The 27,763-nt window shown below is 32.6% G+C and overlaps 1 protein-coding gene across 5 annotated transcripts in view; it reads right to left on the bottom strand.

Moving 5' to 3' along the window:
• Nucleotides 1-1,669: 1,669 nt before the first annotated feature.
• The window catches only part of EPHA7 (EPH receptor A7), a 208,893-nt gene continuing 182,799 nt past the window's right edge, over nt 1,670-27,763 (bottom strand). For 2 of the 5 annotated variants that reach the window (XM_074310277.1, XM_074310280.1), the window contains exons 9-17: nt 27,612-27,667; nt 22,833-22,958; nt 21,566-21,751; nt 20,862-20,923; nt 18,231-18,440; nt 16,662-16,811; nt 5,874-6,067; nt 4,679-4,834; nt 1,670-2,159 (exon numbers count right to left, since the gene is read on the bottom strand). In XM_074310277.1, coding sequence (XP_074166378.1) covers nt 2,045-2,159; nt 4,679-4,834; nt 5,874-6,067; nt 16,662-16,811; nt 18,231-18,440; nt 20,862-20,923; nt 21,566-21,751; nt 22,833-22,958; nt 27,612-27,667 — 1,255 coding nt within the window. In that variant the 3' untranslated portion in view covers nt 1,670-2,044. Of the gene's footprint in view, nt 2,160-4,678; nt 4,835-5,873; nt 6,068-16,661; nt 16,812-18,230; nt 18,441-20,861; nt 20,924-21,565; nt 21,752-22,832; nt 22,959-23,483; nt 24,443-27,611; nt 27,668-27,763 lie in introns of those variants that run through there. The other 3 variants (XM_074310278.1, XM_074310281.1, XM_074310282.1) reach the window with 2 other exon arrangements.

Here is a 27,763-nt window from a genome sequence, read left to right as displayed (position 1 = left end):
GTTATAGTTCCAAAAATATATTTACAGTCTATTACAAAGATTACAAATGGAAGTGTCTATGGAACGGGATTATGCTAATTCAAAGCATTTTTTACATTTTTTTTTTCTTAAGGGACAAAAGAAAACAGTTTAGTGAAATTATATTGACTGCTTTTCTAGCTGATCAAACGAAAAATAAATAAACTGTCAAATAACACTGTACAGTGATCTAAAAGAAAAGTAAAAAGGGGGAACTAGAAGGTCATGGGGAGGGGTGGGAGCAATCCATTTAAATTTTTCTGTAGCCATCTTTGGTCCTAAATGTGGGAAAACACATTATGTAGCACTGAAAATACCTGTTCTTTTGTGATGCTCTGCAAGTAAAATAGAAAAATATAGTGCATTTTCAATGTATTCAGAGCTCACTACAGAGAAATATGTATACAAAACAAGACAGTATAAATAAAATTTACAAGTTTTACAAAGGAACATTTACAGTTTTTGTGTGGATGCCCACATTATCAAACAAGACCAATTTATGACCGATCCCTGGGATCTTTTCTCTATTAAAATCAATATAAACAGCCCAATTCTCTTTGGAAGTACAACAGTTCTCTTCTGGGGTAGTTCATCATTTTCCTGACTTTTGAAAGCCTCACTTTCACTTTTTGTATACATTCTTGCAATATCTATAAAGACACATTTGATTATTGCTTATGATATTCTAACAACTTTGTCAAATCATATACTTCAATAAATAAAGTTAAAAAAAAAAAAAAGCTAGGCCCTTCCCACTCTTCCTCACTGTGTGAAAGAGTTCTTTTTTTTAAAGTAAAAATTTTCTGCATCAGTGTTCCCAAAGGAAAGACTTTTCACTGCAGTGATAGGATTCTGAGCAGCAAATTTGTTCTAAAAAGGAGAAAATTGTGAACTGCCCCTTTCATCATGCTCCCAAGTTCTAATATAAAATCTAATTCTTTAAGCTCACATTTGGACTGCATTCAACTGAATCAGATATAAAATATATGCCAACTATTTCTCTTAAATTTCCTAGTGTTCAGATATTGAAAAATCATGATGTGCTCAGATCAAATTTTAGGTAACACTGGATAACTTCCTGCTCTGAGACATGGCTACACACATGTTCATTACAGGAAGCGCTTCATCCTTTTTTTTTTTTTTTTTTTTTTTTTTTCCCCTTTTTGTTTAAAGTTGTGGATCTACAATTTGAGCTTTCTTATTAAATTATGTCTAGTAAAATCATCCTACAAATAACTTTTTTAAAAGTGCCTTATACTATTTAGGGGTCATTATTGCTTTTAAATTTTCATTGAAAAGATAGTGTCTGATTTTTACAAAAAAGTATTCTAAAAATATCAGAGCTCTTGGCAACTTGCATTTTCTTGATGACCTGCCAATTAGCAAACCATGTCAGAACAGCACTGATTTAACAGAAGAAAATGGCACAGAAAAAATACCAATGTTCCGACGGAAATACATTTTCAGTCATGCTTTCTATGTTTCTAACAACTTGAGATTCCTTCAAAGGTACCCAGTGTAGTAATGTGTCACAGAATTAACACTAAAAAGATCCAAAGCTATAAACAACTTACTAAAACAAAGTCCTTATGAAGAATAAACAAAACTGATTTTAAAAAAAGATTCTGAAATCACATATTTAAGGAAAATATTTTGAATTTAACAATAAGATCATGATTTTATTTGACAAATATATTCTTTCTTAAATTTTTATGTACATTTTAAAAAGTCTATAAGATAAAAAGGAGGTTAGAGAGCTCAAGGTGTTTGGATGTTTTTTTCAGGTAGTACTTTGTTTATTGTCACTGCTGTTTTCCTGGCCACCAGTGGTGGATCCATATTCCCTTTTTGTGAATTCTGGTGGCACTTAGGAGTTCAAGTCTTTAGGTGCTTCTTGTAGATCTGTTTACTGCAGGAAGGAACCAGCAAATCAAGTGTCTTCTAGCAGCACTCCTCGCCTATAATGAAGGCCAGTACTGTTCTCTCACAGTCTGTCACCTCCCTCATAAGGGAGAAATTTTGTCTATCACACTTGGATGCCAGTGCCATGTAAATGTAGCATTTGTGCTCTCATAGTCTGAATGCTGCTCATGATTTTCTTTTGATGACCAACCAATGTGATCCCTAAACTCATCACATCCCTGGGGAAGAGAAAGAAATTTTCAATTAGTTACCTTACATAGTGGTTATGTGGTGTTTTCTTGCTAACAATCATGTCATTAAGTAATCTTTTGATCTTAGCCACCAGTCACTGTCCTCATGTTATTATAAAAATGATTCAGCTTTGTGCCCTAAAGTCTTGCTCAATTTTGCAAAAAATTTCATTGCTCAAATGCTCAGTTTAATAATTATGTGAAATGATTTTGATTTTATTGATTTGATCTTTGATAACTGAATTTATAAGCAGTTCAAAAATTAAAATTTGCTAGCTTTGAATCTATGTACATTATAGAATCATAGAATTAGAGCCTGAAAAAGACCTTAAGGACCATCTATATAAATTCCTTCAAACCTCAGACCCCAGAGTGATTATGTACTTGTTCAAGGAAGCCTTAAAAGTTTTAAGTAGCAGAGCCAGAATTCAAGCTCATATTTATTGACTCCAAAAACAGAAATGTTTCCACTTGCCACATGAAAAGGAGTTGCAATATTCATGGTATCACAAGATGGAGAAAAGGAAGAGAACTAAGATATAATCTAATGAAATCATCATTTTATGTATTATTGCTTTTTTTTTTATTTAAAGGATATGAAAGCTCAGGTGCTTTAAATGTGATTATACGCAAGTGAGTGAATTTGAAACTAGGTTCTCTGGTATCAAACCTTAGCTAGTAGTAGTAGCAGAATTTAGAAGTAATTGAAATTTTCATATTTATATACATATGCATATACACATATACACACACACATATATATAGACACACATACATATATAGATTCTCTCTACACATGCACACACACACATATATATACATACACACACACATATATATAGACACACACACATATATATAGACACACATACATAGAGATTCTCTCTACACATGCACACACACATACACACACACACATATATACACACACACACACACACACACATAGAGATTCTCTCTACACATGCACACACACACATACACATACACATATATATTGGCATAGGTTTTACCTAGCTCATTATTTATGAAGTGCTTATTGAAGATACCATTACTTATAAATTTTCTTTAATTCAGTAAATTGTTATGACTGTATGCCATAAAAATTCATGGTGAGAATATTGAAGTCAGGTGCATAAAATAATGAATTCCTCTCAGACATGTAGTTGAAGCTTGTTTTTCTTTTACTCCTTTCTTTCTTTGACCTTTCGGCTCAAAATAGATGTTAAAAGTAGGATAGTATGCATTATTCAGCATAGAGACCTCTAAAGTCTGAATATAACACAGTACTGAAGCGCTCCACAGCTGTTGTATAGTAGGATTTTGATAACTCTTTTGGTTCATAGGTAGTAACTCTTTGAATAGTACATATGGGAGAATCTCCAGGCTCACTGCTGTGACCAGCAGAGGTAGAATCAAGAAAAACTGATGCCATCAAAAAGATGAACAGTATACATTTACTGATCAATGGCATCAAGTATATGTCTTCTGGGAATGTCTCATTTTGATTCTAATTCTATGATCATCTGCCCTTGAGTGTAGAATAGATCCTTCATAGTACTGGTTGGCTACCAAAACAATGAATCATATTTCATATTTGCATATATTTTTACACTTTAAAAAATCATATTATGTTATAGCATTATTTTGACATACATAGGCTTGCTGCTGCTTTCTTCATTTTAGATACAAATAAAGTTCTGGAGGTTAAATGAATTCCCTAAAGGTCATAGGAAGAAGTAACAAACTGGTACAAAATACTTGGTGATTTGACAAGCCAAATGTCAGAAAACTAGGAGATGCAGTGGATATAACATGGGATCTGGAATAAGGAAAATGTGAGTTCAAATTTCAGTTTTAGATATTAATTATATAATACTGGGTAAGTCACTTAACTTCTGCTTGCCTCAATTTCCACATCTATAAAATGAGAGTAATAATATCATCTACCTCCCATGAATGTTATGTTGATAAAGTGAAAAAAAAAGTCGTAAACTACATTGTAAATCATAAAGAACTATATTAATAATAGTTTTACTACGCTTGCTGCTGTTGTTACTGATTCACTTTACAATAACATCAAAGACATTTAGGGCAAAGTGTTGCAGCAGAAATTTCAGCAAAAAAAATTAATTGGGTTAAGTAAATAACAAGTTGAGAATCATGGTTCCCTAGTTCAATTCAAAGGAATCACCATAATGCATTCCTTGGTGCACTTTGGTTATGGTATGTTCAAATTTTATGCCCAATAGGATTGCTGTTCGTAAACTGTCACTTTAAGCACAAACTTTCTTCCCTACAGGCTTCTCAGCATATGTAAACTTAAAGGTATATGGAGTGGAAAGAAATGGTCCAGAATGAATTTTTGCCTCATGTTTGCAGCACAAGACACTTGGCTGGAAAAGACTAACTTTTTAAGCATGGCAGACGTAGTAGTATAATTTCAAATGAACCCAATAAGCCACTTGATCTCTAACCCCCTTGAAATAACTCAAACTCACACTTACTCAATAGTCATTCTGGCCACTGATTCAAGAGAGTTGTAGCCGGCTGCTGTGAAATTATCCTTATATCTTTCCATCTTGATTGCTTGTAACCATTCTCCCACAGAACAGAAGGTAGTGAAGTCAGGAGTATTCTGATCCAGAAGAGGACTAATTGGCCTAGTTAAAAGCGAGAGCAAGGCAAACCTTGACTGACCAAAGTAAAGGTACAATACAAATTTATGGCACAAATAGAATTGTCAGCTATGTTTCCTTTGTTTTTATATACTGAAAAATAAAGAAAATCCTTTACTACTATCTTTTTAATATAAAAGTTGTAGCCACCTAGATTTTGTCTTTATTCAGATTTTAAAACTACTATGCTAAGTCTTCTGAGTGTGTGTGTGTGTGTGTGTGTGTGTGCGCGCGAGTGTATGTGTTTAAGTACAGACTGCACTATTTATATTCAGTAAATATTTGCTCAGCTTCTTCTCTGGAAGTAACTGCTAGTAAATTAAGCACATTTGGCGCTACACTAACTTGTTCAGGCCACAAGGGGACTATTTAGTAAATTACTCTTCCACCGTAGTAATGGCACCCTTGTGGGCTGCATGAGTTAATACACCTTTAGAAGGGTCTAACTTACTACCAATAACAACCAAGGAATACCAGGATTACAAGGCAGCTGGGGGCTAAATAACAACTCCTATGTTACTATCCAGGAAAACTACTCATGAAAATGAATTAAGTGTCATGATTCTTTTTACTAAATAGATATTCCTCTTTCTTACTTTATTGTATTGTCATTTATAAATGTGTTCTCTGCACAATTACCTCAAGAAAAATTAAAAAACAAATTTAGAGCGATAGAAATAAAATTATAGGTTAAAAAAAATGATTATTTAAACAGGATATTACTTTGTCACAAAAAGCTAGAAGAAAAATGTCTTTTAAGACACACCTTCTAAGAATGGATAATATGTGGCATAGATGGCAACTTCTCATGGGGGGGAGTTGGTTAATGGAAACTAAAACTAGTAGTTAGGCTTAACATATTTAAACAAGATATCAAATAAGAATATTTGGGGAAAGATTACTATATTTAAACTAGCATTCATGTTGCAAGTATAATTCACTTTTCTAAGAAAGCTTGAATTTATCCTGTGCAAAAATTTTCCAACATGTCAAATTCTTATCCCTGATAGAAATTGGCACTTACCTGCTACAGGTTCCCAGGGGTGTTTTCAAGCTATTTGGGTTTCTGATCATTTTATCCAGAATTCCAACTATCTGTTCAAACTTTGGCCTTTCAGCACGATCCTTCTGCCAACAATCCAGCATTAGCTGATGGAGACCAGCTGGGCAGTCCATGGGTGCTGGCAAACGATAACCTTCTTCAATTGCTTTTATAACCTAATAGTGAAAATGGCATTAAAAATAGTGATTGACAACACTGAATGAGTTATCTGTGTATAATCAGATTACTAACAATGGTCAACATGTAATGCAACAATGAAACAATATACAAAAGCAATATCAAAATAATAAAGAAGGTCAGAAAGGATTTAAAAAATCAAGACAATATGGACATTAATATTTTGAATGAAATATAAGCTTCTTTCAGTGTGAATTCAATAAATGGTAAAAAGAAGTTTACAGACAAAATTTTTGCCAATCTCCTTTTTAAAAACTTATTTCTTCTTACATGATCATTTTTCTTATGTTTTTTTTAATGTATCCGACTTTTAATACTCATTAATAGAAGAAAAAATAAAATGTAAAGTTTTCAGCCCTCCATATTGATTTATTTTTAATTTTGATCAAAATTGATCAAGTAGAATAGAATTTGTTTGAATAAAGATTTTTCAAATAGCCATATAACATTCAGTATATTTTATACATAACACTTGTGAATATTAAAGAAGTTTGTCTAGGACAGGATTTCTTAAGCTTTTTATTTATTTATTTATTTTCCCCCCTGAACTCTGGGAAAAGTATGGATACATTATAGGAAAAATATTTTAAAATGTTTAAAATAAATTACATGAGATTAACAAAGAAAATCAAATATATTGAAAAAAATAAAGTAAATATAAAAAAGCTCAAAGACTCAAGGTTAAGGATATTAGGCTAAAATGCAGTATAATTTTTAAACCAAATATAACTATTATATCATATATTATATTTAATATAACTAAGTTTTCTAGTTAGTTCAGCAGCAAGGGAACTATATTTAAGTTCATATGGGATACAGTAGATGGCAATATTATTAATGCTCTCCCAGAGATTTTCAAAATAGGGAATGTAATAGAAACAACTGACTTAGATATAGCAGGAAGCAAACATATTTACCCACATATTTCCAAACTGTGCAAAGTATAATGGAAAATTGCTACCTAAAATGATTAGTTTCATTGATTTTCCAAATATTTACAATGACACTTTTTCAAATGGGTATGCATTTAAATTGCCATTGGAAAAAAAAAATAAGTGCTAGTCCTTTATCACATTGGTAAAATGCTTATTTTAGGAATCCAGAGAGCACCATAATATGCATATATAACTGCTCTGAAGCTTGGAATTCTATATTCTTACATTGCCTTTTCCTTGAGCTAATCATTCTATTTTTATGCTAGATATCATAAAGATATTAAGATTCTGAATTTAAAAATGGAGTAAATAATAGAAAAAAAGATGAACATTATGAACTGATAAGACAGGCATAAGAACTAAGACTTAAATTTATTTCTTTCAAACTGGACCATTTGGATTTCTATGGAAAGAAAGATGGAAGGGAGAGAGAGAGAGAGACAGAGACAAAAAGAGAGAAAAAAGAGAGAGAAATTGAATTGCAAAAAATATAAAAATAACTGGAAGATAGGAGGATATGGCACAAAGGGTTTGTTTAAAAAAAACAAAATATGTTATATTACCCTTTATGAGGGTTTTCAAGAACATTGAAACTGACAGTCATATCATTAAAATGCCTAAAGAACTGTGATTGTACAACAATAATACACTGCTTCCAAATATTTGACAAAATAAAGACTTGAAGTGAACAGAAATATTTACTATAAGAAAAGTTAATGAACCCTATATTGAAAATGATTTTAATTTTTTAAGGAAAAATACAGAAAATATTCACTGACTTTCAAGAATAAGATTATGATGTAAAAAGCTACTTAAGAAATTGAAGATAGCAACTGACATGAACAATTTTCTAGATAGAAGCTTCTGTGAAAGGAGAAATGTAGAGAAGTTTAGTTAGAGATCACGAGCTTTACTTTTGTGTAAAATCAACATCCTCATAGGTTTATGATCTTAGAGTCATCAAGAATCTTTGAGACTATACTCCTTCCTTCTCTTCCACTTTTGGAACAAACAGGAAAACACTTGAGGCAAGGTAAATGATTGATCACACATGTAGTAAGTAATAATACCAGAGTGTGAGACATACCAAATTCTTGTGCTTGTGGGTACTTTCTTTCCATAACACTATGCTTCCTAAAACTTGTATGAGTCACAAAGAAAAGAAAACCAGTTGTGACAAAGGACAATTATATCATGTAAAGGAGGGGAATCTGCAACAGTTATTTCATTAGTTTGGGATATGCTCGGTATGGAGAATCTTTCCTAATACATATTAACCATTTTTAATTTTAGAGTTTGCCTTTGGCAAAAATATTTAAGTGACTGGCATAGAGTCATATAGCTAATGTGTAACAGATACTAGAATTATTTGAACTTTGGTCTCCTAAATCCAAAGGTGGCCTTCTATCTAACATATCATACTGACAAAAATTCAGAAAATTTAGTATGAGCACTGGAAATTTAAGACAGAATAAAATACAGTATAATGGTGCTTGAAATTATTCCTTACAATGAAAAATAAACAGCAAAGCTGAAATACACTAAATAGTGCCTACTATAGTGGGATAAATGAGTGAATAACCTATCCTGAAGTCTCTTTCTTATTACAAAGGAATTATTTTACCTTTAGAGAGATTCAAGTTATAAGATATTTTCATGGAGGGTAAAAATTGGATATATAATTTTACTTCTATGGGTTTCAGTTTATAATATGTAAAAAGAAATGAGATAACAGTCTATGATATTATTGTTTGTTATGGAGTAGAGGCTCCTTTATCCTGCCACAATATGAAATATCAAAGAACTGAAGATGTAGATTTTATCTCTCTGTTACTATACATATACCAAATTGGAATTTAGTTCAGCAATCACAAAATCATAAGATCTCAGAATTGAAACAGATTTTTAAAATCATTTCACATTTCTGAACACAAATTTTCTCTACAATATTATGACATACTCTAAAAGGGAACCCCCCCCCCCAGACTTTGATTATATCTAATGAAGGGAAAGACATTTGACACAAACTTGCCACACTTTGGGGTACCTAAAATTATTAGAAAGACTTTCCTTGCAATGTCTTTATCTGAGTCTTTTGCAATTTTTATCTTAAAATTATATTTTTTCCTTTGAGGCCAAGTAGAATGAATTTAATATTCTTCAATATGAAATCCCTTAACATTCTTAAAGACTTCTCATTTCTCTCATTTCCTCTTCCGCTATCCCACAAATCACAACTTCTGATTGCAACTGAAAGTAAATGTTAAGAAAGTCTGTACTATTGGAAACCACTGAAAGTTTCTATTTGTATTGGAAAGGTACCAGAATTAGAGGCCATATGAATAGCTGAACTACAAAATATAATCCTGGTTTAATATAGATTTCCAATGTAGACAGCTTAAAATGGAAATAGGAAAAGGGAAGGGAAGAGTTAAAACATCCCTGGTACTAAAAAGTGGCTAATTTATGGATGGGGTCTGTCAACAGAAAGGTGTCTGCAATTGTCAAGGGAATTCTGATAAAATCCTTCCTTTTGTCTTTCTTTTGGTGGGAATGGAGGGATATGGAGAGCAGAAGGAAGGAGTTAGAGCTGAATTACTCAAATAATTATTCTTATATTTGGCTTTATGGATCTGAATTTAAGTGTGGTTAAAAACTCAGAGGAAATTAAGGAAACAGTTAGCAGTTTTCCAAGTTAGATTTGTTCTGTACCCAGAAGTGACTAAGGTAATGACATTTTTTTTTTTTTTTTGAAGGCCATATGTTGTGAAAAAATTCTTTGAAATGTTAAAAAAAAATCACTCAATTTGGAATAATCTTAGCAGGATAACTATAAGAGTTACTAGGAAGTAAGAAAGAAAAAAGACCCCAAATTTAAAATTTATTGATATGTTTACATGAAAGATGAAAATTTTTAACTTAGAGGTTACTGCTAAATAAAAGTAGAAACCCAAGAACTACTTATTAATGAGAATATAAATTTTAGCCATGAACTGATTATATTTTCAAAGGCTGAAACTGATTACTAATGCAATATTTTAAGAACTATCTAAACCCCTGCCCTTATTACCTTTACTCCCATTTATCTTGTTCATGAAAGCTAGTCATCTCAGAAACTATTTGTTGACCTACTTAAGTTTTCAATAACACTTCACTGGGAATTGGGTGAAAAGCAACTTTATTAAAGTTTCCTTAACTGGAGGGGAGAAAAGGATAACTTAAAAATCAGCAACATTGGAAGAGAAGAGAGTACCATAATCAAGAAAAAAAAAATCGTGAAAGAATATTGCTTTGAGTAACTACCTGGTTACTATCATGAAGTAGGTATTAAAAATTTATCCACAACCTTCTCTGAGTACCCCTTTTCACAATGAAAGGGTTCTATCAGAGAATCTTCAATCTGGTGTAAACAGGATTTCAATCAGCTATGTAAGTAAAACTCCTCAAATGAGGAAAAGAAGGCCCAAAGAGCTGACTAATCCAAAATTAAATGGTTAGTAATTTTATGGGAAAGTCAATCTACAGATAGTCCCTCTGACGAGGGGGAGACCCCAAAATGCTCTCTAAAACTCCTTTAAGGAGAGATTCTCCTTGAATCCTAGCCTTTGTAAAAGACCCCACTGGAGGGAAACAGGACAAACAGCTTCATTCTATTATCTAGTTGAGTCCCAGAGCTGGAGAATGCCACCCCTATTGAATTAAAGATTAGCCCAGAGACTCATTCAATTCCAAGATTTTCCAGTTCAGATCACACCCAGCCCCCATCAAGAGCAAGCCCCAGCTTGTAGCCAAAGCTTATAAAATGAGCCAACCTGGGGCTCAGTCCTTGCAGAGGACCTAACATGCCAAGGAACCTCTCCCTGGCATAGTAGCAACCTCCTCCCGCTAAAATGATATTCTCTTTCAGTGTTACCCTCTCTTTATCTTTTTCACCTATTTCCTTAATAAGACTTTATACCTCTCTGTAGGGATTTCTCTGTTAGAAATTCTCTATCTCTCTGCCAGGAGTTCTCTACTAGAAACTTTATATCTCTCTGCCAGGACCTTGCCACTAAGGAATTCAGTTTCATGCACAGCAAAGGCTGACTTCCTAAAACGAATAATAAACTTCTTTTTACCAGTCTAGCTTTTTGAGTTGGTAAATTACTTTACGAAGGACCTCTGCACCACCAGAAGGGGGTTCCCAAAATTCCCTGCCATGCGTTGAATCCTAGGGGAATTTAGGGGAGCCAAACCTCTTCATTTCGTTCCCTGAAGCCTGAACCTGCCACTAACCTAATCATTTAATTCCCTGACCACCAGGAACCCTAATCTCATCACTTCCAACTAATAAATCAAAATATACATTCTTCCCCTCTGAACCATACTTTGGGGATGAGTTTTAAATGAGTTAGGATTTTATTTTTCTTTGGGGGAGAGCCAGGGAGAATAGTCAACATATTTTTGAATTATATAAGATCTGAGTAAAATGAAACTGAGTATTTTGTTGTTGGTTTTTAAAGCAAGCTTTTCTTGGACTTCTTTTCCAAGTTCTTTAAGTGATTTTTCTAAAGAGGGGGTCTACCCTGAGTCATTGTTAATTCTGCTTCAAGTTAGGTAGACAATAGTCACCTGACAAGCATTTGTTAAGCACCTATTATGTTCCAGATACTCTATTAAGCACTGGGAATACCAAAACAACAACAACAAAAACACAAAACAAGCAAAATAAAACAAAACAGCAACCCAGTCCCAAAAGAGCTCCTGGAACCTATAGGTGGTAAAAACTCAAATAAGATTAAGAAAGAAAAATTTAGGTGCTCTTCTTGTTTTAAATATAAATTGTTAAAATATGAGCATGGCTAGAGGGCAGCAGCTGCAACTAATTTCCCTAGGGCCTTCCTTTCTTTCATGTAAGAGCAGCCTTATATGGAAAAAAGAAAAGACTTCTAATGTGGGCATGTGCAAATTAACCCTCCTCATACTTTATTTTCAGTGTCCTATAGTGTTTGGAGAACTGATTGAGGAACTTTTAAGTTTGGTTCAGTACAGTCATGGGATTCAATTTTAAAATGGGAGTAAAAATAGCATCTTCTTTCCAGGGTTGTAAGAATGAAATAAAATAACATTTGTTATATGTTTTGCAAATTTTAAAGTACTATGCAACACTAGATATTATTCTTATATGCCTACATATCTTTCCCTGTGAGTCCAAAAGTGTGTTTCATTCTGTACTTCCTTGATGATTACACCAGCTACAGTTGCTCCAAATGAATAATCAACAAATACAAAGATGGCTGATTTTGTGAGACTTCAGTTCATTCTATTAGTAACTGTACCTCATTGAATTGGTGGAAGGCATATCACTCACTCTACTTGAAGTCTGAGTAAAACAATGTTAAATGCTGCTTCCAAAACTTGTTATTTAAATATTTATGTGTTTTACCATTCACCTACAGTATGAAAGACTTGTGTTTTCTTGTCTGGTTAAAGCTACTATTTTCTTCCTGGAAATTAATTTGGAGTCCAATTTTATGCTATGGGCTCATCCTTTCTTATGTTTCCAGACTCTGGTTAGCTAAATTTGAATTAAATTTATCATTATCCTTTCTACAAACCTGCTGTTCCTGCCTTTAAGAAAATTTCCCTTGATTTGATAAGGTTGCTACATAAAGCAACAATATATTTTGCAACTCAGCCATTGAAGGACTATATCCTGGACTTCTGGCCTTTCTCATAGACAATACTTTATCCTTAAGGTTTAGATGATACAGTGAATAGAATGTCAGGCCTGGAGATGGGAAGACCTGAATTTAAATCTGAATTGCTGCACTTATTATGTTATCCCAGGATAGACACTTAATATTATTGTCCTCAGTTTCCTCATCTATAAAATGATCCAGAAAGGAAAGAGCAGACCACTCCAGTAGCTTTGCTAAGAAAATCTCACAGGTCTTGCCACAGAAGAGAAGAGATGGCAGGTCAACTGAAATCATTGACAAGAGGTTATTTGGCATATCAGAATTAGTTGCAGCAATGATAATAAATTTCTAACCATACTTCTCCTTCTTAAGTCATTTCAGTATCAAAGATGTGTGTATCATAATAATGAGTTCTAAGAAACTGACACCAACTTGAAAGTATTCATGTCTTGACGAACTTTTCTTCTCCCTGATTCTACCATCTCTTTAAAAATTCCTGCACTCTTTTCCTTGATCTGGATAGCAGGCAAGCTGTTCTTGGCCAAAGATCTTGGTCTTATTATAAAGAATCATGTGAATGACTGGTTCTTCTGTGCTGCTTCATTTGTCTTCAAAGTAATAAATCCCGTGTCTTTCTTTCTTCTTTTTCTACTCAAAGCTTAGCTAATTCTTCCTCAACTCGTCTCCAGCATTCTCTTTGACATCTTTGTCTCTTCTAACTCATTTTTACTTTGTTAGCTCTGAAAGGTCTCTCCTTTTTCCTCTCTTAATTTGTGAGAAAATATGATGAGAACAGAATAGTACCAAAAGTGGCACATAGTTGCATAAAAAGGGAAAGGCTAAGTTTTAAAGGGAATGACTTGACAAAGTAAGTATTTGTGACATTAACTTCTAAAGTCTTGAAGAAATGTTCACAAGTCTCCTTCAGAATATCCAAAATTCCTATCTAATAGTTATGAAGTACACTAATTATATACGTTATTTAATTTTAAACATTCTTTAGGATAAATTTTTATAAAGAAATATATTCAAAAATAATTTTTGAACTATAGCTGGTAGAATTAAAATGTTAAATTTGGAGATACTAATTTTCTAAATTTAGACCTTATCATTATTCCTTTGTGAAAGGTAAGTAAACACTGAATTTTAGTCATCTTAAATTCCTGTCAGACCCCTTTATGTTTGGATCTACTACAGAGGGAAGGTGTCAAAAGAAATGAAACTCTATGGAGTGTCTAGGGAATGTAAATATTTCTCTTTCTCTGCCCCAAGGATTTGTTTGCCCACATTTTGACAGTCCATGAAATCTTTGACACTGAGACCTGTCAAATATTAACAACTTTGCACTCTGCCAAACTGACTCATCATTTAGACTTTTATCTTAAAAAAAGAAAGAGAACTTTCATGTCGATCACTCAATCCAAAATTCCAAAAAAAAAAAAAAAAAAATTGAATTGATTTAAATGTCTTTTCTAACCTCGTTTATTTTGTTTCTGAGGCTTAATATCAATCTATAAGTTTTGAAAATACCAACAAGATTATAGTAACAGAATATCAATTACTGAAAAGGGTATTATTTTTGTTGATTACATATGATTATGGAACCAGGAAACTATTTCAATTTCATTCTAATACACACTCTTATTGCCTTATGTTTAATACTACTGCATCAATTCTGTAGTTACCTATATGCAGACTTTCACAAACACGGATTATAAAGCATTTTATTATTATTGTTATTGTTATTATTATTAATTATTATTATTATTGTTAGTCCATCATTTTGAGCAGGAATTTCCAGGGACTTCCAATGGCCTTTTGCATCAACCTTGAACTCTTTTGCCTGAATTTTAAAAGGCCATTCACCAATCTTCCTTCTCATCTTTATTTCCTAGCTTCCCTAGCTTCCTTCAAGGCCCTGCTAAAAACATCGCCTCTACAGGAAGTCTTTTGCAATCTCTTTAAATTTTAGTGTTTTCCTTTTATTGATTATTTCCAATTGTGGCATATATAGCATTATTATGTGGTTATTTTCATATTCTCCATTAGGCTGTAACAGCAGGGATATTAATTTGCTTTCCTTTTTATCAGTAGTGCTTAGCACAGTACCTGACATAGTGCAGACACATAACGAATGCTTATTTTACTGACATCTTATTTACTTAATTTCTTTTTTATTTTTTTCTCCATTTCCTCCCCCTTCCATCTCTAATAATTACTCTCCATTAAAATCTGAAGCCTTGAAATTCTGGTTAGGTGACTGTCTGACAAAGAATTTGCTAGTTTTCAACAATAGAACCTTTAAGCACACTCTCTTGGAATAATCTCCTCCATCTAAATCATTACTTAATCTCTCTTTTAAAAAATAGAAAAGAAAAAAGAAAAATCTATCACAAAATTTAAATAAATGAAGACTTCCTTGATTGACAATTTCATTCAATATTTTCTTCTAACAAACTATGTATGTTACAGTTGTTATATATTCTTCTAAATATGAGGTAGCCAGGGGTAGCATATAGAGAGTTGGTCTCAGAATCAGGAAGAGCAAGGTTAAAATTCTGTCATAGCATATGCTGACAAATGACCCTGGGCAAGTCACTTAATCTTTATGTGGCCCTGAGCAATGCTCTAAGAGTATAAATTGCAGTTCAGTAGAGAAAGCTTCTTCATTGGGACTCTCCTATACCAAATTGCAATAACTATTCCTATTCATCCATACAAAAATGCTTCTTTTTAAGTCTTAGTTGAATGGTTTCTTCTTTCAAGAGACTTTAAAATATTTTGGCTTTCTCTTAAATGAGTTACTTGTTCATCTAATAAAACTGACAATAAGATTCTGAAAGCTTTTATGGTTACAATGATTTAATTCCACAATTTCTATGTGAAGTATATGTATCAGTGTTGATCACAAAATATTGGTTTTTTGATTAAAAATATAACTATTAAGTAATTAAGAAAGGAATAAGTAATTAATAGTTTCATTAGTTAAGGTTCAAATTTATAATATTTTCTGATAAAGATGTGGATATAAAATTCCCTTCATTTTAAAAATGATATGGAGTATAGTATTTAGATAAACTTTCTACTCAAATATGGAACATATTCTAATAACTGGAAATAATAAACTTTGAACTTTGTTAGTTATTTGAAAATGTACTATCATGTTTGCATTGTCAGTTATTTAAAAATTACCTATCAAATTTGCATTACCCATTCTAAAGGAGGTCATATTTCATAAGATTTGTCCTTCACATTTTAAATTGAGTAGATGAGATAATTATCCTGATTCTCCCATTTCAGCTATACAAGTAGAACAAATCTTCCTAATAAAATCAAAATCCTTCTCTGAATATATTCTTGTAAGACAGGCTTTTGAGGCACATTTTCTAAATATCAAATCAAAACATTGATTACTTAGAAGGTTTATGTTACTAGGATTTTAATCTATTGAGAAGCAAGAATTTGCTATGTGTTTTCTTTTTCTATTAAGTATTTTCATTATGGATAAGAATGAAGAAAATGTGAAATGTTACTTAAAGCTTACCTAAATAATATATAAAACAAAATATTTTTATTAATATAGTAAGCTCCCTGTATGAAAATGCTTTTCTCCCAAAAGAATTGAAATTTAGCATTATAGAATCACAGATTTAAAGTTAGAAAAATCTTAGACACTAATGATTTGACTTTAGTACTAGGTCCTTGAGAGATTGAATTAACTGCCTATAAGCACACATATACCCAAAAGTAAGCCCCCCAAAAGTCACACTATTAAAAGAAAACCTAAAATTATTTTAGGAAATTATTTATAAATATTATTATAGTAAAAAAAAAAAACTAGATTACTTTTTCATTTTTCTGTATGTGTTGATCTTAGAATGATTATTTACAAATCTCTAAAGACATAAGCATAAATGTATATGGGCACATTATTTTTGTGCCTAGGTAAAACCTACATCTTGATTTGACATATCCCAATAAGGCCGTTCTCCATAAGACATTACTTCCCACATGACTATTCCATAGCTCCATACATCACTGGCAGATGTAAATTTCCGGTACTGGATGGCTTCTGGGGCTGTCCACCTTACTGGGATTTTCCCACCCTATTTTAAAGAGAGATTATCAATTAATATACATAATTATGTATATGTGACATATCCATTGCATTATATCAATAAATAAATATTTATTAAAAGCCTACTATGTGCCAGGTACTTTGCCAAGTGTTGGGAGACAAAAGATAGTTTTTATTCTCAAAGATCTTATAATCTAAAGGTAGAGACAACAAGTAAATAGATACGTACAAATGGGCTATATATAGCATAAATAGAAAACAATTAAAAAAGGGAAGGCATTAAAATTAAAAGAAGGAAGAAAAGGCTTTCCATAAATGGAATTTTGATTGGAACTCAAAGTCAAGCAGAGAAAGAGCATTCTATTTATGGTGGATAGCAAAAGAAAATGCCTACAGCCAAGAGGAGGATCTTGTTCATGAAGCAGCAAGGAATTTGTTTTATTGAAGGACATTTGATGAGGTGCATGTAACAACACTTAAAAGGTAGATGGGACAGATTATGAAGGGCTTTAAATCCTGAGGGCTATTTGGAGTCACTGACATTTCCTGAGGGTGAAGGTGACATGGTTAGATCTGTGCTTCAGAAAAATGATTTGTTGGCTGAATGGAGGAATGATCAGGGTGGCAAGAACTATAATATAATTAGAGTTAGAATACTATTTGTTATAATGTGTAATAAAATATAAAGTGGAGTCTGTTTTCTGTGTCCAATAGGACAAAATGTGGGTTATAATAGGTCTTCCTGGCAGGAGTGTTTTGAGGAAAAATTAAATCATATATATATGAGGGTACTCTGGAAATGGCTATAATGATTTCAATATTATTGAGGAAATTTAAAGTCACATTCAATTAGAGAAGAAGTACAGTGTATTGGACAGAGAGTTGAATTTAGAGCCAGGAAGATCTGAATTCAAATCCTACCTCTAACACATACTGACAGTGTAACACTGGATAAATCATTTAATCTCTAACTGACCTAGACAAATCTCTTAAAGTTATTGAGAAGATGCCTACTTTCATTGATAGAGGGATTTTCCTCATCCAGGATTCTTTCCACCAATGAAATGAAGTCAGAGTTCCAATACCTATTTCTATTTTCTTGTTACAATAGAGGATATTTTAAGTACACTTGATTTATGGGCATGTATATGGCATTTGTTTAGATATCGCTATAAAACATGATGAACATGTTTCTGAGTCCAAAATCACTTGGCCTGTTGTAGGGTAAATGTATTTCTAAGAGATCTATTATTTCTCCAAAACAAGGGAAGCTCCATTATTTTAAAAGGTTTTGCCTTGCATTTTGATCTTGCATTTCTAGAGTTCTGTAAAAATTATTATTGTCACATTATAATTTTTAAATAATTTCAAATAGTGGGGAAATATAGAATATACATGCAGAATATAAAAGAAGGAGCACAATAACATATTTTTGAAAAATACTTACAGTAGTTGTATAGACAGCTTCTGGATCATCTTCTATAACTCGGGACAGGCCAAAATCTGACACTTTGCAAACAAGATTGCTGTTGACAAGGATATTACGGGCTGCAAGATCCCGATGAACATATCCCATATCGGCCAAATATCTCATTCCAGCAGCAATCCCTCTCAGCATTCCTACAAGCTGAATGACTGTAAATTGTCCATCATGTTTCTGTAGTAAAGACAAAAGGTGAAATCCAGTTAATTCAATTTTGATGGAGAAAATGCCATCATGGGATATTTTCTATATACTAACCCATCTCCCCTAGTCAGAGAGGAACAATTAATTATTTATTGAATTCCCATATCATATTAGACACTTGTAAAAGGATAAACTTAGAGATTATCAGATACATAGACTGTATCCAGATAGCACAGAACATAATGGGAATTTGCCAGTCACCTAGTCACTGTCATAAATGTCAATAGCCAAGACAGATAATTAAAACTGAAAAAATCCACCATGAAAAAAGACATAACCAAATATAAAAGCTATTAGAAAAATGCTGTTCTGGAGAAGCAGACACAAATATTTAAAAAAGTATAAAAGAGATACACAAAAACCAATGTTATCTTATATTTCTCATCCTTACCCCAAAAATATTGGTTTGAATTATAGTAGTTTTATTCAAATACACATATTAATTTTTTATTGACAATTTTTACTTTATAATTGTATAATGTCTTAAGGGTAATTCATTGAAAGGGAAAGGAAGGAAGTTCTGGTTGGTTTCTAAGCCCTATTCTCAGCCTCAAATATAAAGGCATGGGAGTGGGAGGTAATGATGGTGATTAGATTAGACTATTTCTTATTGTTTATAAGGCTGGCCCTCTAGAGATTTGTGGCAAAAATGGGTTTAAGGAAATTAGGGTCTGGAACAGTTTCTGTGTTCTATAGCCTATAGGCCTGGCATGTATTCCTAATCTAAGAATATTTATAGTCCTATGATTTCTTCTTTTAGGGCATGAGTTGTGGGGTGACTGAAGATGAAGGACCACCTCTGGGTTGTACTGCCTACTGCTAAATAAAGGGAGAAAATCTAAAATAGTGCAGAAGTTTAGTAGAATAAAAAGAGCCCTGAAATTGCTGTCAGAAGACCCGAGTTTGAGTGCCAGTTCTATCACTTACTAAATATGTAGTAGAATGAGGCAAATCACTTAACTGCCTGGGATTCAGTGTTTAACATCTGTAAAGGCAGGATAATGATACTTACAGTTCATACTTCACACTATTTGGTCAGCAGTGTTATAAGAAAAGCACTTTAAAATTTTTAGAACAAGTACATGAATGTCAGCTATTGTTATTGTAACAATTTTAGTTTCTACAAGTTCTTAAGCTCACATGGTGGTCAAAAAAAGAAATACAAGAATACTGTCAAGGGCTCTCTTAGCTCCAGAACTGATTGCATGACATGGGAAACACTGATACAGGACTGCCCAGCATGGTGTACCCTCATCAGAGAAAGTGATGTTCTCTGTGAGAAAAACAAAATTGAAGTACTTCAGAAGAAACTTAAGATGCAAAATTAGAGAATCCACCCAAAAATGTTCATATGGGCTATTTGTGCACAACCTGTGGCAGAATCTTCTAATCTCATATCGATCTGATTAACCACAGTCAGATACATTGTAATTTGATTCTAACATAGTGATGTCATTTTGGTCCTCTTTGTGAATAAAGGACAGCAACCAATATTTTTAATACTTGATCATGTACAAATACTAGGTGGTAGAATGGATAGAATCCTTGACCGGGAGTTAAATCTGATCTCAGACACTTACTTTTTAGGTATGTGACACTTGTAAAGTCATTTAGCCTGCCCAATTTAGTTTCCCCATCTATGAAATGGGTATAATTATAACACCTACCCTGTTGGGTTGTTTTAAGGATAAAATTTTAAAAACTCTTTGTAAACCTTAAAGTGATATATAAATGCTAGCTATTATTATTGTTTATTGCCATAAAAGAGAATTCTGACTGCCATTCTATTCTGTAGTTGAAAGCTGACATTTATGTACATATTGAAATGGAAGGCATGTAATTGTGATTAAAGAGTCAGAAATTATTTAGAATTTATTTATGAAACAAACCACATAACATTAAATTATTTTAAATAGTTTGTACAGCATTTTTTTCATTTTCTGCTTTGCTTTTATATGTTGTTAGGATAACTAAAAACACTCCACAGTCATACTGTGGTTTCTACTAGAAATCACTGCATTGTTTTGTCACTTTTCTCATCTTCTTAGAGCTTTTCCTGTGTTCTATTTCAGATATCTTTATGATTACTTCCACCAACCTGAACAAATGAAATGCTACTTTTTAGCATGTGTTCATGTGTTCCCTTTCAGGTATCTATTCTTAACTTCAATATCTAACAATAATGAAAACCACTTTTGCTCTACCACATTGTATAATTTAAAGTTTAAGGTTGTCTCGTCCCCTGATGTTTAATCTGATTTAGTTCATATACATTCCTGATCTGTTCATGTTTATAATGTTCATATTTTATACTGCAAAAAGTAGCTTATGACATTTGGCCAGTAGTATGCACAGTCTATTTTGAAGTAGTGTATATTTTAAGTTACTTACCCTAAGAAATGCATCGAGAGCTCCATTTTCCATGTATTCTATTACAATCATGACTGGTTTCCCTAAAAAGCAAGGGGATGGCAGTGAAGAAACAGTAGAAATTGAGAAACTATAGCCTATGTTGGAAGTGCCACTGTGTGTATACATATGGGTGAATAAAGCACATGTTGCTCTTTTAAGCATTGAATAGCTGAGATATGAATGTTTCTAATGCCTCCAGCACTGTTACTAAATTCTAATAAGTCTTTAAATGTCTGCATGGAGCATGGTCATGATTCACAAAATTAAACCATACAAATCAAAATGTCAGTATGTTCTCTTGATTCCTGCTGTGAGAATAGAACTCCTAGAAAGTGACACTTTATATAACATGTACAGATCTAAGAAAGTGTATCTTTTATTTTTGTATGACCTTTTTTAATAAAATGAAAGTAAAAACTGCATATGCATGTGTGTATATACATAATTACAGATGTATAAATGTACAATACAAAATATCTTTATTTCTTAATCATGCATGCTCCTTTTCTATTGTTCTCCTCCAGGATGTAGAACAAAATAGATACTTTTTTAATTAGACATCAAGAGAAAATCCATTAAAAGAATGCAAAAACGTTTGCAATTTGGATTTCTGATTATGTATACAGCAAAGCTATTTTTGTCATTCAGTCCATTAATCAAATAAAAATGTAAGCAGTACTTACCCCTTGTGACAACCCCTTCTAAATGAACAACATTAGGATGGTCAAACTGCCCCATGATGCTTGCCTCACATAAAAAATCTCGTCTTTGTTTTTCCGTATAACCAACTTTCAGGGTCTTTATGGCTACTGCAACATCTCTCTTTCCTGGGAGTTTCAAGCGGCCACTGCAGACTTCTCCAAACTCTCCTGAGGTAAAACAGTAGGGAGATACATGTAAATTGCAACTCATTCCATGTCACATTCACTCTTACAAAGTAAATGGAGCAAACTTCTAAATCACATATTTTCCCATAAAGCAGCTATTTCTATTCAATAGCTTTGTAAAGCTGTCTAAGTTACAATGGACATCATCACTGCTGCTGGCTGATTTTATCCTCAGGTCTGAAAGTAATGCAAACACAATGAAGCCATTTGTGAAATGGAAGGTGTGAATTAAATCAAACATAAAGTGATTTTAAAAAGAGGGACATTTTTGTCCACTCAAACAACCTTTCTAGCCTAGCCTAATCTATGTGATGGTTCCATATCTGACATAAATAATGGGTTATTTAGAAAAAAATTTGGGGTTTATTTAAGGTTGAATTTTTAGACTGGATGCTGGTCGTATCCAATAATATATGAGGAACTATGAACATTGTCATTGTCACTACTTCTTCCACCCACCCAAAGTTAAAACCTAAAGATCTTTACAAAAAGCTTATAATTCATGTGTGCAACTTATGCCAGACATAAGACTCATGGTTTCAAGGTATCTATTTTTTTTTCATGAAATAACATTTCCCTAAGAAAATTAAAGGAATTTTTTTAATTTAAAAATAATTAACAGTGAATTTTGTTATATATCTTGAATAATAAAAATATTAATATTCTTGTGCACACATGAAAATGTGAAGTCCTCAGAAGATGGTAGATGTTCAAAGAAGTAAATTAAATTTATAACCCTGACAAACATAATCAGGGACTTTTGGTGTTTTTTTAATGTGCCACCAAATTGTTTCCTGAACTACAAGTAGTAGTTACTTTTTCATCATCTATAACAAACGCCAGTGTTTTTTAAGCCAACAAAAGAGCAAAAGTGTATGAGCTCTTTGTGTCACATGGTTCACTTTCTTAAGATTTTTATAAGTGCAGGTTCATTGCTCCCAACAGCTTCAGTAAATGCAAAAGTTCTATACGTGAGGCATAATTATTTGCCTGTCATTATGATGTATGACTTTCGATCTTGGCTAAATGGAACAGCTGAATAAGGAAGCCACAACAGCCTTACCTGCGCCAATCACACGCTCAATTTTAATACAAGAGGCATCTAGCTCCTTGGCGAATTGATGGACAGCTCTATTTGGGTCCTCATAGGTTTCAGGGTCAATGTAGGTTTTGGTGCCTGGAAATTTAACTGTAATGATGTAAGAAAGCATGACTGTGATGAAGCAAAGCACTTATTGTGCAGTCAGCCCAGGAATTTCATTATGCAGAGTGCTCCTTGGAACAGTGAGCTTGCAGCCACACCACCTGATTCAGAGCAGTTTTAACAGACTACTTCAGTATGCTGGAGATATAGTCAAGATTGGGATCCAGCTCAAACAGGGCTAAACTGCATCCTTTTCCTAGTGAATGAAAAAAAAAAAAAAAAAAAAGATATCCTCCAAAATATTCTGGCAAGCTTCTTATCTGATTTGGTGACTACTCAGATTCCCTGCTATCACGGCATACTTTGCCATATTGTGAATGTCTTCTCCATGTCCCTGATGCCTTGAAACTGGCTCAGGCACATTTTGGTAATTCCAAAAAAAATTTTCAAAAACAAAAACAAAAAAAAAAAGAAAAAAGTAGCAGGCAAAATGCCTATAACATGAAAATGAAGAAATTTAACTCAAAGTCCATTTACTTCTTTGATAGAAATACTAAAATAATTTAGACATTTTCTTTTTGCTTTTTGGTTTATTTGTATATAAAAAAGTTCAACCACTCTTGACATTTACATAAAATTAATACAAGATGCTAGTGGCTGTGATTACAGAATCAAAGAGGTATACACAAAAGACAAACTTTGTACTCTAGCTTCAAGGGCAATTGAGGCCAGATATACAGAGCACAAAGTGAAGTGGATGGCTGGGCAAATGACAAGAGAATTCAGGCTGCACCTTGGATCTCGTGACCGGGTATCAGAAATGGGGGAATATTGGAGGGGAGCACCATGGAATACAATTCCAGTGATTTTCTGTCACAAGGTTTTAGCAGATCTTAATTAATACGTAGAAGGAAGCTCTTGTCCTCCTTAAAAATCAGCCATATTTTAAACCACATAGGGCTTCAGGGATAAAAATCATCTTTAAATCATACCCAGTACATGCAGGTAACAAATAACGATTGTGACAAGTTTAAATTGAATCCATTCATAATCATGTGTTCCCAATCTAAGAGTTTGATTAAAGATGTAGATAAAAATGATTGGCATATTGTTTGGTCAGCTGATGCAATGGGAAAAAATTATGTCAGAACTTAAACAGTACTTCCATTGTTTAAGGAAGCATTGGAACAATCTTTTAATTAAAGCTTAATGCTTTTAAAATAATGTATTTCCATACATGTCATGCCACAACTTAAGTGTGTTTATGTCATCAAATGATATTAAGCATTTATTAAGTTCCTTGAACATAGTAGGTGCTTAATAAATGCTTGTGGAATTGAATTGTTTGATATTTTAAAAAAGGATAAAAGCATAATGAAAAATGAAATAGAAACATATAAAGAAAAGAATGGAATAATTTTGAAACTCTAGGTTTTTCCTCATGGAATTGTTTATCCAAATTTGATTATTATATATATATTTTTTTGCTGCAGTTTATAGAACTGACAGATGTTCATTTGTCACTAAAGCTGAACAACAAAAATAAAATAAGAAGAAAAGAGGAAGACAAGAAGCAGAGAGAGGATAGAAAGAGATAAGAGAGAAGAAGCAGGAGGACAGGGAGAAAGGGGGAGAGAGAGAAAGAGAGAGAGGGGAAGAAAACAATAGGTTAACCTCCTATATTGTGTTTTCAGGCAGGCAGATGGAGAATAAGCCATCCTCTCTCTTTTTTTCTTTCTTTCTTTCTTTTTCTCTTTCTTTCTTTTTCTCTTTCTTTCTTTCCTTTTCTTTTCTTTTTTCTATAAGGGGCCTGAGCCTACATTGGAATTAACCCTCTGCATTTCAAACAGTTCTCTGATGGTTCTTCATTCAAGCTGTCATAAAACATTTTGACAGGCCAAAGCTATTTTGGCATACCAACATGAAACATTGCTGGCTTGAATTCGAAGACATTGTAAGATTCAAATGGGTAGGAGGAAACAAAATGTAAATTGGAATTGCTTCACTTAAAACTCCTCCATTGTGTTTATACCTTTAAATGTAGCACTTGGGGCCATGGAAAGTTAAGAGTTTGAAATAAAGGACTGGACATTTTATTAAATCCAGTATTATAAAACCCAGTTAAATGGTTGCTTTCAAGTTGTTGTGAAAATTAAATCTGGTGTCTTAGCATATAGGAAAATTGTACATACATGAAAAGAATGAAAAGATATCAACTTGTAAATAGCTGGTGACCCTAGTGCTGTACTTTGCCCCCATCTTGGATACAGTCATCAGAGTAAATTAGTGTCAGAATTTCCATCCAGTGATCCTGAACAAATATTCTCTAAAAAGGAGTGATTTACAAATATCCTAAGCCATCAATAATATTGTATGCCCACTGCTCTGGCAGATTTTTTTCTGGTTATTGGATTGGAAGTAACTGGATGTATTGAATCAAGTTAAGAAAGAAATGACTGACACAATCCCTTAGTATTCTGGCCAGTTTTTTGGTCTCAAGTATAAGTATGGGTAGTTTTAAACTGATTTCCACTTTCAATGAAAGTTTAAATATTTGAAAACCAGCATCATTAACATTCTGGGCTGTCAATGAAAACTGTTACTGTATAGCAATTTCATTTTACCTATGTTTGAAGGAAATAAACACAATTGGGTTTTCCTAGTCCAAAACTGAATGTCAAATGTGAAATAAATAAATGGCATTAAAATATTAAAACTGGGTGATGACAACTCAGCATATGGTGTTTAGGCAACTGTTGGAATTCCAATTTTACCTTAGTTTCAAAATGCATTATAAGGAAACAAATTGAAATGCATTGTGTAAGTGATATCTTATTACTATTTTCCTTTTTTTAAGTATTTAGAAAAATATTTGTGGAGAAGTGAGAATCCTCACATTAATTGGCACTGCTAATCACAAGTCAAATATGAAAGGATCTATTTTATCTTGCTCTCTTCTCCATAAACATGAAATGTATGATACATAAAAATTGAGATATTTTCATTTTGATACTCTCTTTAATTTCTAGAATACTGTTGAGCATGTTCCTTCCAATTATATAGGTCAGGAAGAAAAGTGTTCTTTGCCTCTCCTAAGTGTTCTCTATTTTAAAGAAAATCCAAATACAAGAATTTAAAAATAAGAAGTCATTTCAGAGTTGGCTTGAGGATAAAAGTCTACTTGGGAGAGGGTGATATGAAAATCAAACTAATAAAAATTTTTAAGTACTATATGTCAAACACTAGGGATGGGATGGGGGAGAAGGATACAATTTAAAAGAATAAAGTGACAATTTATGTTTCCATTATAGAGTAGCCACAACTCTTTTCAGACGTCAATTACTAGAAGCTGAACTTTAATTTGTAAGTATATAACTCCTTTTTTTTTTTTCTAAAGAGGAAGAATGCCAACTATGGGAGAGTAACTGATCTAACAAGTAAAAACTCATACATTTAAAGGGATTAGATGAACACCATCAAAATTTTCAGTTTTTTGGAAATTATTAATTCCTTGCTTCAAATAGTAGATGTTACATTATGTTCTCACTTCTTTATAGTGACCCTAAGAAACTTACATGGTATAATCTTATTAAATACCATCACACAACTTAAAACCCAATATCTAAAATAAAAAGCAATGAAAGATGTCATTTTATGCTACTTCTTTGAGATCTGCCTTTTTTGCCATTATCACCAGCCAAGCAGTATAAAATAAGATTAAACTAGTAAGGGCAAATAATGAAATGGTTTAGCTATTATTTAATTAAAGTAAAAGAAGGCCCTGATCTTCTATTTTAAAAATAAATAAAATTAGGTGGCGTCAAAACTGAAATGAATTATACGATGTGTTTTATTGGCATATTTTTATTTTTTTCTGGATAAATCAGTATTTATACATAGTCTTATTTCCCATGGTTACTATTGCCCAGACTGTCTATATATCTAGTTAAGAGTTTTAAATGATCTATCTAGCAAAATAGGATGACAAATTCTTGGCCCAGAATTTAAAAGTACCTAAAACTTATTGACTTCAAGAATATATAAATTTTATGGTATGAAAAGTGTCCTGGGATAATATAGTGAATGATATAGAAATATGAACTTTTAAAATAAGATATCTATATCTATATATCTCAAAAACACAAAGAAAGCAAAGTAATTATGTATCTTATTTTTCCTGTGCTATTTACATTAAATATATTTCATATGATATCAGTAATATAAAGTTTACAATAGCAAGAACAGAGAGCATTCTTGACCAGCTTAGCATTATTTGTGGGGGTGACATGGTGACCCCATGTTTCCTAGTGAGGAGCTTGCCTGAGGAAAGTCACTTGGCCAGGCAGCTATCAATTATAAGATCTCATGGGGAATCATTAGGATGGTGTGACATACTTAGGCAAAACACCACAGAAGGAAAGAATGCCAAAGAAAAATAACCACATAGCTTACAAGTGCATTAAACCCTAGAGAATGAAAAATGTTTATTTCAGTATACATTTTGTTTGTTTTTCAACTGCAGCATGCATTTTTCATTCCAAATTATTTTCCATTTAAATGCTCTTAGAGCAGTCATTTAAAGCTTTTAATTTAAAACCAAGCATGATGTTTTAGTATTTTTTCCATGTAATTATTACCACTAATCGATTCTCTATTGTAATTTGGCTATGTATTAATAAAGAAAAGCCAAACACTTACAATGAAAGTAAAGTTCTTCATCTCCTTCTTGGTCGGCTTTGCTATAACCACAGTGCCTAAAAAAAGGGAGGGAAGAAAACATTTTTAGGATCCAATATGGAGATTTTACTTTAGACATTTATTTTTTTAAATAGCCATTTCTTATTTAATGA

Source organism: Sminthopsis crassicaudata, chromosome 4 (genome assembly GCF_048593235.1).
Source record: "Sminthopsis crassicaudata isolate SCR6 chromosome 4, ASM4859323v1, whole genome shotgun sequence".
Taxonomy (NCBI): Eukaryota; Metazoa; Chordata; class Mammalia; order Dasyuromorphia; family Dasyuridae; genus Sminthopsis; species Sminthopsis crassicaudata.
Note: the sequence above shows the minus strand (reverse complement) of the source record. Positions and strands in the feature narration are given on the sequence as shown.